The 12,397-nt window shown below is 41.5% G+C and overlaps 1 protein-coding gene across 1 annotated transcript in view; it reads left to right on the top strand.

The window, feature by feature from the left end:
• Window positions 1-10,254: 10,254 nt before the first annotated feature.
• LOC311106224 (roundabout homolog 1-like) overlaps window positions 10,255-12,397 on the top strand; it is a gene marked incomplete at both ends in the record, with an annotated part of 23,536 nt that continues 21,393 nt past the window's right edge. The window contains one exon of the mRNA XM_084148527.1: window positions 10,255-10,264. Coding sequence (XP_084004653.1) covers window positions 10,255-10,264 — 10 coding nt within the window. The remainder of the gene's footprint in view (window positions 10,265-12,397) is intronic.

Raw genomic sequence — 12,397 nt, 5'->3', positions numbered from 1 at the left:
CCAAGTGCCACCCGTAATTAGAAACCCTGGTGTCTGGAGGAGGAGATCCTAGTTCAGACGGGAGCCCCAGCAGCCCAGCCCAGGGAGGATCAGCCCTGCTCTGCTTTGCCATGGATGCTGAAATGTGCTTGTTAAAGCGCTACACTGCTTCCTCACACCAATGACCGACGCCTGCAAGACTTCCCACCAGCAACTCTACTACCACTCTCTCTCAAGTCAATTCAATTCAATTCAAAGGGCTTTATTGGCATGGGAGACATAAGTTTACATTGCCAAAGCAAATGGAATAAACTCCCTCTATCTCTCTCTCCCTCTGTCACAGCTCACTTAGCACCAAAGAAAACAAGGATGCAATTCAGGAAACCAATCAGTAAGAGGAATGAGCATGTGGGCTCAGAAATGACAATGTCCTCTACAGATACTGAGTCAGACAGAGGTGCACATAAACCACCCTGAATTTCAATCACACAGCATTATGTAACGAAAAAATATAAATCAACCCTTTCCCCTAGCAACGTACATCTTTACAACTTCCATTTCAGTTTCATTTACGAGACGAGGTTTTTATGGAGTGAATCTGTTTCATCATTATCACTATCATACCCAGCCATATCATTCCTTCATTTACTTTTAAGTTCATGATCTGCTGAAAGAGTAAGTGTTTTAAAGCACATTAGGCAGAATACTAACCATTAAGTACAGGTAGGCTATAATATTCTGCCAGGTTTAAACTGGAAAACAATTACCTGAGACTTAGATGTAATTACATAGGCCAACTGAAGCTATAATATACTGCAGTCAGAAGGACACTGGTTCTGTCCTCGGTTGCAACACTCACTACCGAGTTCCAAACTGCCTCCGGAAGCAAGGTCAGCACAAGAACCGTTAGTCGGGAGCTTCATGAAATGGATTTCCATGGCCAAGTAGCCGCACACATGCCTAAGATCACCATGCGCAATGCTAAGTGTCAGCTGGAGTTGTGTAAAGCTCGCCGCCATTGGACTCTGGAGCAGTGGAAATGCGTTCTCTGGAGTGATGAAAAACGCTTCACCATCTGGCAGTCCGACAAACTAATCTGAGTTTGGCGGATGCCAGGAGAACGCTACCTGCCCCAATGCATAGTGCCAACTGTAAAGTTTGGTGGAGGAGGAATAATGGTCTGGGGCTGTTTTTCATGGTTCGGGCTAGGCCCCTTAGTTCCAGTGAAGGAAAATATGAATGGAAGCAAGTCCCCGCAGAAATGTTCCAACATCTAGTGGAAAGCCGTCCCAGAAGAGTGGAGGCTGTTATAGCAGCAAAGGGGGGACCAACTCCATATTAATGCCCATGATTTTGGAATGAGATGTTCGACAAGCAGGTGTCCACATACTTTTGGTCATGTACTGTACCTCACTCTGGGATGTGTATGAGCAACTGACCTGGAAAGTCCAGCCAGCAGTGTTGTGTGGCTGTTTTGTCACAAGTTCAACTACTCCTGAGTTCACTCCTTTACTACGGCAACACAATGAGAGAGTCTGGCGAGACACGAAACCAAACAGCACACAATAGAGGAAGAAAATTAGCCACAAAATGATTATGTCTGAGTAATGGATTGCTGAACAATGACTTTGATGCCAAAATGCCACCAGCAAAATGGTGCATGAATGAAATGAATGCCACATTGTTTATGCATTTCCATTTAGACAAGTAGAACACGTTCCTACAGCACCACACAAAGCTATGCAGTAGTTGGCAACACAATAAGAGTAATTATAAGAGAGCATGTAAAACTCTATTATGTCCAAAGAGAACACAGATGAGCTGGTGTAGCGTCGTCACTAGTCACAAAGTCATAAACCCTGCCAATTTCTACAATTTATCTTCTTAAAATGGGATTTTAAACCTAATCCTAACCTGAACCCTTACCTTCAGTGCAGGACTTTTTCACAGTGCTAACCTTATGCCTAACCTTATTCTTCAGTTAAGACCAACAAGCAATTTTTTGTTTTCAGGAATTTTTAAGATTCAGACAATTTTGACTTTGTGGCTGTGGTAACTAGTGGAAACCACACCTGTTATGGAAATGGTCCACGCTATCACCAGGACAAACACTGCACCCTCCAAGCATCCCACAGGAATTACTGTGATAGGTCTGCATACTGCTCACTGTTCAATCAGTTCAGGGTTAGAAAGCTAGTCCGCCCTCTCACCCATCCCTGAAAGTAGACTTTTTTTGCAGTCAAGAGCAGCAAAAAGTTTGCAGTGTCACCAAGTACTGTGTAACCTGACATACTCTTCATTAGATATTACTGCACTGTTGGAGCTAGGAACACAAGCATTTCGCTACACAGGCAATAACATCTGCTAAATATGTATATGTGACCAATACAATTTGATTTGATTGATCATGCTGTTTATGTCAGGAGAAATAGGCCTTTCAGCCCTCCTTATGTTACTATATGATCTAGTAGGTCTTAAAGGAAAAAAGAACAGGGGTAAGAATAAGGGACTACGGTACTTGAAACCACCATCTGAAGCTCTTGTTGTTTGAAGTGTATTTAATTTCCACTTCTGTACATTCAATTAATTGAATATTTATTCCTGGATTTTCATCTGATATTAAAATGTTTTAGTTTACGTCACATTGTATAGCCTAGCAAACAAAAACGAAACAATGCGCTGCCTACACAAACCAAAAAACAACAACATTTTGACCCAACACTGATTTTAAATGTTTAGGTTCACAGTTCTGTTTCACACTTTCATCATTTACTTGCAATAGAAAAAGTATAGACCTAGGATACTTTTCTTAGCAACGAGGGTTGGTACAATTGTTTAACATACCGTATAGCCTATAATGCATAGATTATGCAGTAAAATTAGTTGTGCCATTCAATTACATATATTCATACCAAATGTCCGACCCAAGTGACCTGTCCAAATTCTAAGCATCCTGTGAATGAGCAGTTGCCTACCTGAGCACACATGGAGAATTCCAAGTAAAACCGCAATCCCAATAGAAATTGGTGACATTATTCAACGTCTCTCGTCTGAGAATATTGCTTGATTAATCCAAATTATTCGTGAAATAATTCAACAATCCACTCCTTCATAATCTTGATGTCAATTTCAAAACTGGTTTCAGAATTCTGAGAAAATTACGAAATAAAATAGTTAATGATTTGTTAATATTAGTTTAATAATAAAAAATGTATTCCAACGTAGGTGACGTCTCAAAAGTAGTATTCCATGAATTGTTGAGAAATGTACCGAGAACAAACCACCCGCAAACTGGAAATAGGACGCGTGCTCTGCGCTGTATCAATAGTTCTTATAAACTGACGTGATATCCAAAAGCGATGGAAGCAAGTTTCGAGTTTTTTTTAAACATGTTATTTAGGCAGATGTTTAGGACAGTTCTATTGCTTCCTGGAGTTTGTCATCCCGTCTCAGTCGTGCGTTCTCGTTTAACGGGCATCTGCATAATCCAATTCAAATCCTCTTCCCATTCATATGGTTAATAAAGTAAGGAAATGACAGACAACAATCCAGAGAGAAATCACCACAAGGTAATTTGTGCCAAAAGAAAACCAGTGGACGTCCGTTGTAAACCCCTCAGAGATTATGGATGTTCACATTCACATAATATCGGTCCGTTTTTGAATCTGTCACTTGACAACGGGAACTTCCGAAGTTTCTTTTCTCCGGGTTTAGCTAGGCAAAAGGCTGGAGACTGTAACCCGGATCATTGGTCGCGGATCACTCCTACTTTTCCATAAATTCAGTGGCCCTTGGGTTACTGAAGTTTTACTCCACAAAAGCGTATTTGAGTTTTCGAATCCCCTGTGTGCACCGCGGACCCCTTCACCTCGGGCAGGGGGGATTCGAATTCACATGCACGGCACTTCATTCACTGGAGCTGAATGCCTCGTCAAATGGTATATGCCATTCTCCCCCTTCAAGAAGCTTACAATTGGTTTTTCCAATTGAAGAAATTTAACCTCTTCCAGGCTGGATTGGAGAGCGCAGCGCAGCTCAGCCTTCAAATCTTTTCACTTACTGAGGTGACTGGTAACATTTATGTATGTAGCCTACCACACTACAGTTATGGTTGTTATTCATAATTCCCATGCATAATAAGAAATAATATGCCATTTAGCAGACGCTTTTATCCAAAGCGACTTACAGTCATGCGTACATATATTTTTTATTCATTTTTGTGTGTATGGATGGTCCCGGGGATCGAACCCACTACCTTAGCGTTACAAGTGCCGTGCTCTACCAGCTGAGCTACAGAGGACCACATGCGATCATGCATTTACATTTTAGTCATTTAGCAGACGCTCTTATCCAGAGCGACTTACAGTTAGTGAGTGCATACATTCTTATTTTTTATACTGGAATCGAACCCACAACCCTGGCGTTGCAAATGCCATGCTCTACCAACTGAGCTACATCCCTACCGGCCATTCCCTCCCCTACCCTGGACGACGCTGTCGCGGCCAGCAACGACAGAGCCTGGATTCGAACCAGGATCTCTAGTGGCACAGCTAGCACTGCGATGCAGTGCCTTAGACCACTGCGCCACTCGGGAGGATACATGTGGTAAACCTATAGGTAGCCTTTGTGTTTGAACGGTAGATCAGGCCACAATGTGTAAAACTATTATAATACTTTTCCCTGTTCTTACAAATCTGGATTTTATACTAAGGAATAGCATATAATAATAATAATAATAATAATAATAATAATAATAATAATAATAATAATAACAATAATAATAATAATAATAATAATAACAATAATCATAATTATAATTATAATTATAATAGTATAATATAATAGTACATAACAGTCTACAATATAGAATAGAACAGAACGTATGAAAAATGTATGCACTCACTAATTGTACACGTCGCTCTGGATAAGAGCGTCTGCTAAATTACAAAAAATGTAAAATGTAACATGAACGCTGGTTTGGTTGACTTAAAGTTATTTCTATTCCAAAAAAATCTAACATCATTTAGAATAGAACAAACAAAAATACAAGTATTAGCCGATGTTCTTTCAAAATAAATACACAGAAGCCGTGGGCTCTCAAATCATGACATATTTGGGTGCAATGCGCGATTAAAGCGAAGTTCCCACACAGTCGCGAGTCTCTAAACGGCTACAGTAGGGCAAAAGAGCGCTGTTGGCAATAGAACTGGCTGTTCTACACTCCGAATCCCATGCTTTGGCTTTCTGCTTGGGCGAGATACAAATCTTAATCAGTCAATTAAAATTCACTTTAGGGGCGATTATCCTGGAACTACGTTTCCCTTAACCACGATCAAAGATTATATAATCTACTTTAAAATGTGTAAGATTTGCTAAACGAGAAAAACATAACCTAAATCGAATGTACCGTATTTACACGCTAAAACCTTCAGATAGCCCAAGTACTCTATTATTTATTGTAGGCATATTGTTTTTCCACTTAATAAGATAAAAGATCCTCAAAATTGAATGACAAAATGTAGTCACTGTCTTTTCAATGCAGTTTACCATGTTCTTTTACATTTCATTAAAATTCTATTGCAAAAATATCTAGTCTGTGATTTTAGACAATACTCCAGAGATGACAGATATTCATTAAAAAATATGGTTGAATTTGATTCATTTTATGAGTAAATGTGTTATGTAAATGTTTCATGAAAAAAAAATGACATTGATTACATGAATTAAGAATCTTAATAGAAAGTAATTTCATAGCCCATACAAACAGCCTATAATTTCAGCTCAGGCCCTCTCCTTTGAGGCCGTATTAGTTACCCAACAGCGCCCTCCAGTGAGAGTTAGTGGAACTCCTCCATCATGGGCATATCGCCATCTTTATCTGCGATGGAGCAGTTATTGACAACACACAGACTAAATTAATAAATGCTGAAAATGAAAATGAAAATGTATTATTATACCATAAGAACAACTGTAGCCTATCCACCCTTTTGTGTACAATGTGTTGATCTTAGTTACACTACCGTTCAAAAGTTTGGGGTAACTTAGAAATGTCCTTGTTTTCCATGAAAACATACATGAAATGAGTTTGAATAAGAAATATAGCAAATGTAGGAAATGTAGTCATTGACAAGGTTAGAAATAATGATTTTAAATTGAAATAATAATTGTGTCCTTCAAACTTTGCTTTCGTCAAATAATCCTCAATTTGCAGCAATTACAGCCTTACAGACTTTTGGCATTATAGTTGTCAATTTGTTGAGGTAATCTGAAGAGATTCCATCCCATGCTTCCTGAAGCAACTCCCACAAGTTGGATTGGCTTGATGGGCACTTCTTACGTACCATACGGTCAAGCTTCTCCCACAACAGCTCAATAGGGTTGAGATCCGGTGACTGTGCTGGCCACTCCATTATAGACAGAATACCAGCTGACTGTTTCTTCCCTAAATAGTTCTTGCATAGTTTGGAGCTGTGCTTTGGGTCATTGTCCTGTTGTAGGAGGAAATTGGCTCTAACCCAGCGCCATCCACAGGGTATGGCATGGCGTTGCAAAATGGAGTGATAGCCTTCCTTCTTCAAGATCCCTTTTACCCTGTACAAATCTCCCACTGTTCTGTGAAGGGAGTAGTACACAGCGTTGTACGAGATCTTCAGTTTCTTGGTAATTTCTCGCATGGAATAGCCTTCATTTCTCAGAACAAGATTAGACTGACGAGTTTCAGAAGAAAGTTATTTGTTTCTGGCCATTTTGAGCCTGTAATCGAACCCACAATTGCTGATGCTCCAGATACTCAACTAGTCTCAAGAAGGCCAGTTTTATTGCTTCTTTAATCAGCACAACAGTTTTCAGCTGTGCTAACATAATTACAAAAGGGTTTTCTAATGATCAATTAGCCTTTTAAAATGATAAACTTGGATTAGCAAACACAACATGCCATTGGAACACAGGACTGATGGTTGCTGATAATGGGCCTCTGTACGCCTATGTAGATATTCCATAAAAAATCAGCCGTTTCCAGCTACAATAGCCATTTACAACATTAACAATGTCTACACTGTATGTCTGATCAATTTGATGTTATTTTAATGGACAAAAAAATTGGTTTTCTTTCGAAAACAAGGACATTTCTAAGTGACCCCAAACTTTTGAACGGTAGCGTAGTTAAGCCTAATTTTATGTAGGATGAGGAATAGAATGATCAGGAGGCCATACTGGCATACAGATTATGGCTAAAAGTGAGTCATTCAATCTCATTATCTCCTCTATTTCTCAGTCTCATTCAGTCCTCTCGATTTAGGTCTCAAATGTGATTCTACTCTTTTCTTTAACAAGTCTCTGTGTCTCAGTATTCTACACTGTGAAACTCCTGCCAGGCTGCCACCAATCCTTTAATTGCCCCGGTTCTGCCACTGGCTGCTCAGCTGAATACTTCCAAATGGAATTAAACTTTTCCTGGAGCCAACAGGAGAGAACAGTACAAGACTGAAACATACAGGCAATTATGGACCTTGGCTCCGTTGAGACCAGCAACATGGGGTCTGACTGAGAGGACTGTCATGTGGAGAGCATTCACTGACTGCAGGCGGATGTGTTGTAAATTATTTTAGAAAGTGAAGAAGGACCATCCTACAAAACTGAGGTAGCTACAGTAACAATGTGATGTTGTGTCTACTGTGATACATCACCACGCTCTACTCCCTCCGAACATCACCCAACCTGGTGTCCAAGGTCTAAACCAGTCCCTGATTAGAGGGGAAAAGCAGCGGAACTGGCTTCCAGGTCCAGATTTGAATTTGAGGCACCAACAGAATATGAAGACAACTCAGATTTAAAAGATTTCTGAGAAGTAGGGAAGCAAACACAACACAAGCAGACAATAGCTCAGATATCATTTCAACAAATACTGAAAATATCTCTTTCTTTGGGCTCACTATCTTTTTCTTTGTTTTACTATTGACATTGGACTTGGAGCAAATTTGCTCTGTTTCCTCTCCATTGCCTATGACAGCCATCCATACAGTATCAGATGACAATCGCTGAGCTTCTCTCCGAGGAGGCAGCCTCTCCCGCGCATATCTCCTCTCTATCACAAAGCAGGCGACCTTGATCAGAGCATCACAGAGGCAGAGAAAATAACATATTTTTCTTGGCTGTGACAGCAGTGAGCCGGGAGAGTAGACAGTAAAGTGCTTTAAACTCCACAGCCATTTCGCCTTTCCTTGGCACAACCTCCATGAAGAGAAAACATAGCATGAAAGGACAGCCAACATTTCTACCCTTCACTGCATCCCACTCCGGGAGAATATCAACTTGTGATATTTACAATAACTCAAACATTGTCCTCAATTACTAGGAAAAGGGATATATATGATGTCAGTAAATTCAAGCCAAAGTTTGGGATCAATTCATTTTAAAACCTCCAAGCTTCTCCAACCTTCGATAGAATTCACAGATAATTTGATTAGACTTACTGCGGAAGATGTGGTTACATTTCTGTGCCTTGCTGCCGTGGTACCTCAGAGGCAGGGCGTCTTGCTGGGGCCCCTGAGTCTTCCCCTGCTGTCTCTTACACCAGTGGGGCGTAAAGCTCCACAGACCAGCATGGCGAGGGGCCCCATGATGAGGACAGACCCCTAGCATCACCAGCAAGGCCAGCACCACCACCAGCAGAGATACAGGCTGCATGGTGCCTGCTGTAATTACACAGATCCCACTGGGATAGATCCTTTCTACAGCCACGTCAACAGCAACAACTCACATCCAGGTCCTAGTCTGATATTCCCAAATCTGAGTAGTCCAGTGGTAGTTTAAGGTCCCAGTGTCAAGCAATGTGCCCAGTACCAGTATCCAAAATGCAGTTCAGTAACCATTTCATTGCCTGCCATTTTCAATACAAAGAGAAGAATCCACCTTGGCTTAATTGGTGACAGGCCTATTCTTCCAAATACAGGCTCTACTTGAGAAAACGGTCATAAAGCACCATGCAGAGAGAACTATGAGATCCAATGGCATTTCAGGGTTAAACTCAAAGAGATGAAAAGGGGCCAAAGCAGCCCCAAAAAAGACTAGCAAATTAGATCCTGGACAGCAATTTAGACTAGTGTTCTTGATACATTTATCACCCTACGGTCCAGCCAAATCCTCCTCACACCCCTGCAGACTCTCCACAGACTCTCCACGTCCACAGCTAGTGTTTCCCCCAGTGTATGATGGGATCTTAATGAGAGGCACACTGTGATCAACACTATATACAATGTGCATGGTGGAGTTCATTCACTCCTCCCTCTCGCTCACTACCCCCAGCCAACTCAATGGACAGGCCTTCTTCTATCCTCTCCTCTTTCCGTCCTATTCTTCCTGATAACTCTCTTTTCTTTTTAATATTCAAAGGGATTTTGTGGACGTTTCTTATTTTATTGTGATGTGGTGTGTGTGTGTGTGTGTGTGTGTGTGTGTGTGTGTGTGTGTGTGTGTGTGTGTGTGTGTGTGGAGCGGGACGGGGGACCCTGCAGACCGCATGCTGTGTGTCCCTTTCAGGCGTGTTGGACCCTTCACAAAGCCCGGGCCGCCCCATCCCAGAGGTGACTGAGAGGGTGACACAGGCGGGGCCTGGCGAGGGAGCCCACATCCCCCTGACTAAGGCTATTTAATACCTTTCATTCCCACACTATCACTTTGCAAAACAAGATGACATAAAACAAAAAACTTTCCCCCGGAAAAAGATACTCCCCATTGAGATGCAAACACAGTGACCCCCGCCCCAAAGACAGAAACACAAGAAAGTTATCTTCCTCCCCAGAGAGCAATGCATCTTGGGAATGTATACTCCACTGCCTGAGAAGTATTGCGGCATGACTCTATAATATAATGTGAGAATAAAGCTTGTGCAGTTGCAGAGTCACCTTGGGCTGAGTGAGTCTCTGGATCCTGACCAGGCTTCCCCCTGCTCACTCCTCTCATCCTTTTATCATTCACATTTTGTCCTTGGTGAAGTAATCATCCCTTTATTTATTTAGAAAGGCTTCTTTTTTTAAACTTTTTTAAACAGGAATTCTAATTCCCTGGCTTTTGTCAGGCGGTGGTGGGCACCTCGTCTCCAAGGTGTTTAGGAAAGATAAACACGAATAACTTTATGAGTCAGAGCCAGGGTTTGTGTTTGATAGAGCACTTTCAATGGTTTACAGACAATCCCAAAATGGCTGCAGGGTTTACGTGTCTCTGTGTCTGTTTGGGGGCTGTGAACCAGTTTAAATCAGATGTGAGCCTCTATCTGAGATGACTGATGGTACAACTGGTGACCGCAGTGTCCTCCATAAGGAAAGGGGATGCTCTTATGTTTATGGACACCCTGGAATGTAGAGGGATAGAGAGGTCGGGAGACTGGAATGAGTACACTGTCTGGCTGACAGCATCGATTTACAGAAGCATCTCCTAGTACAAGTTCCCCTCTCTTCTCTTTAGACACCACCTCCAGACCAGTGGATGAGCAGAAACCCAGTGGTGCAGACTGATAGGATTACCCATGTCCGATTATGTGCATTCTATCACTTCCTCTCGGATAGAATAACCCTGTCTTTTTTTTTCACTACTTCCTGTAGGCAGTAACTAGTGTATTATTGATGCATAATGTCATGTTGGTGACATGACTCTCAGAGATACTGTACATCATCTGGAACGGAGAGGCCTCTGTGTCACAAAGTGGGTTTATTGAGAAAGAAGAGGATTGTCTGTATTCTACACTGTGGTCCTCTTGAGAGATATACAGATTCCAGTGGCATGACAGATACAGTACTTAGCATTAGCTGGAGGACGGAGCAGGAAGTGGGGTGAGTGAGGAGGACAGACTACATCTCAAGCTGTCTCAGACTGAAGTATTTGTACTCAGAGGGAGATGACCTGGAGTCATGAGGAAGTAACAAATCATACTGGTGTCACTGTACTCCTCCAGCTGCAATGGGAGCCTGCAAATCATCTCTGATTGGACGTTGAGGGAGTGGTGCGGATCAAAACGTACAACACAGACTATAAGCATCCTTATGAGACTATCAATGCTCACATCACGCAACACTAATATACTGCTTCAAATTAAATATTTCAGAATTCAGAAATTGACAAATGGCATGTGAACAGTATACATTTACTCCATCTGTTTCTTAAAAGCTACAAATGTGCAATACATCTCTGTTAATAGCTGTACATCAGAAGATAATGTTCTTAACATTCAAACATTTAGAACTAACACGTTGTAACGGTAAAGACTAATCTCTCAGGCACATAATAAATCACAGGAACATGATGTGGAGGGCTTTCACCCTCCAGAGTCTTATGGACAGGGACAAATGGGCAGATTCAGTAGGGATTGGATGTGAAATACTAAATGTAGTCCTGTCATCTCCCTCCCTGGAACACAGAGCTCTCTCTCTCTCTCTCTCTCTCTCTCTCTCTCTCTCTCTCTCTCTCTCTCTCTCTCTCTCTCTCTCTCTCTTCTCTCTCTCTCTCTCTCTCTCTCTCTCTCTCTCTCTCTCTCCTCTCTCTCTCTCTCTCTCTCTCTCTCTCTCTCTCAATTCAATGGGCTTTATTGGCATGAGAAACATATGTTTACATTGCCAAAGCAAATGGAATAGACAATAAACAAAAGGAAATAAACAAGGGTAACATTACACTCACAAAAGTTAAGAAAAATATGTAGACATTTCAAATGTTATATTAGTGTCTATGTACAGTGTTGTAACAATGTGCAAGTAGTTGAAGTATGAAAGGGAAAATAAATAAACAGATAAATATAGTTATTTGTGGGTCTGTGTAATCTGAGGGAAATATGTGTCTCTTATGTGGTCATTCATTTGGCAGGAGTTTAGGAAATGTAGCGTGTCTTCTCTCGAGAGCCAGGTCTGCCGATGGCGGCCTCTCTCAATAGCAAGGCTACGCTCACTGAGTCTGTACATAGTCAAGGATTTTCTTAATTTGGGGTCAGTCACAGTGGTCAGGTATTCTGCCACTGTGTACTCTCTGTTTAGGGCCAGATAGCATTCCAATTTGCTCTGTTTTTTGGTTGATTCTTTCCAGTGTGTCAAATAGTTATCTTTTTGCTGTCTCATAATTTGGTTGGGTCTAAATGTGTTTCTGTCATGGAAGGAGGGGAAAAAGTTGGTGAGATTGCGACTGCCGTCGCTGAGGTGGTGCTGGAAAATGGAAATTGGAGGTCAAGAGGAGATTGAAATAATGGAAAAGGAAGCAGCTGTTTTCAAAGTACCGAGGAGTAAGAGGAAGAATGTAAGGGGTGGTGAAGGGTCTAATTCTAAGAGGAAGGTAGAGATTGATAAATCAGTTGAGGATAAACAGGTTGTAGAGATGGTGGAGTTTCTTCTGGGGTGGATAGCGAGAGTGAGTCATCTGATGTGTCACAACAAAATATTGA

The sequence above is a fragment of the Coregonus lavaretus genome (genome assembly GCF_964263955.1).
Source record: "Coregonus lavaretus genome assembly, chromosome: 30".
NCBI lineage: Eukaryota > Metazoa > Chordata > Actinopteri > Salmoniformes > Salmonidae > Coregonus > Coregonus lavaretus.
This window is presented reverse-complemented; position numbering and strand designations above follow the sequence as displayed.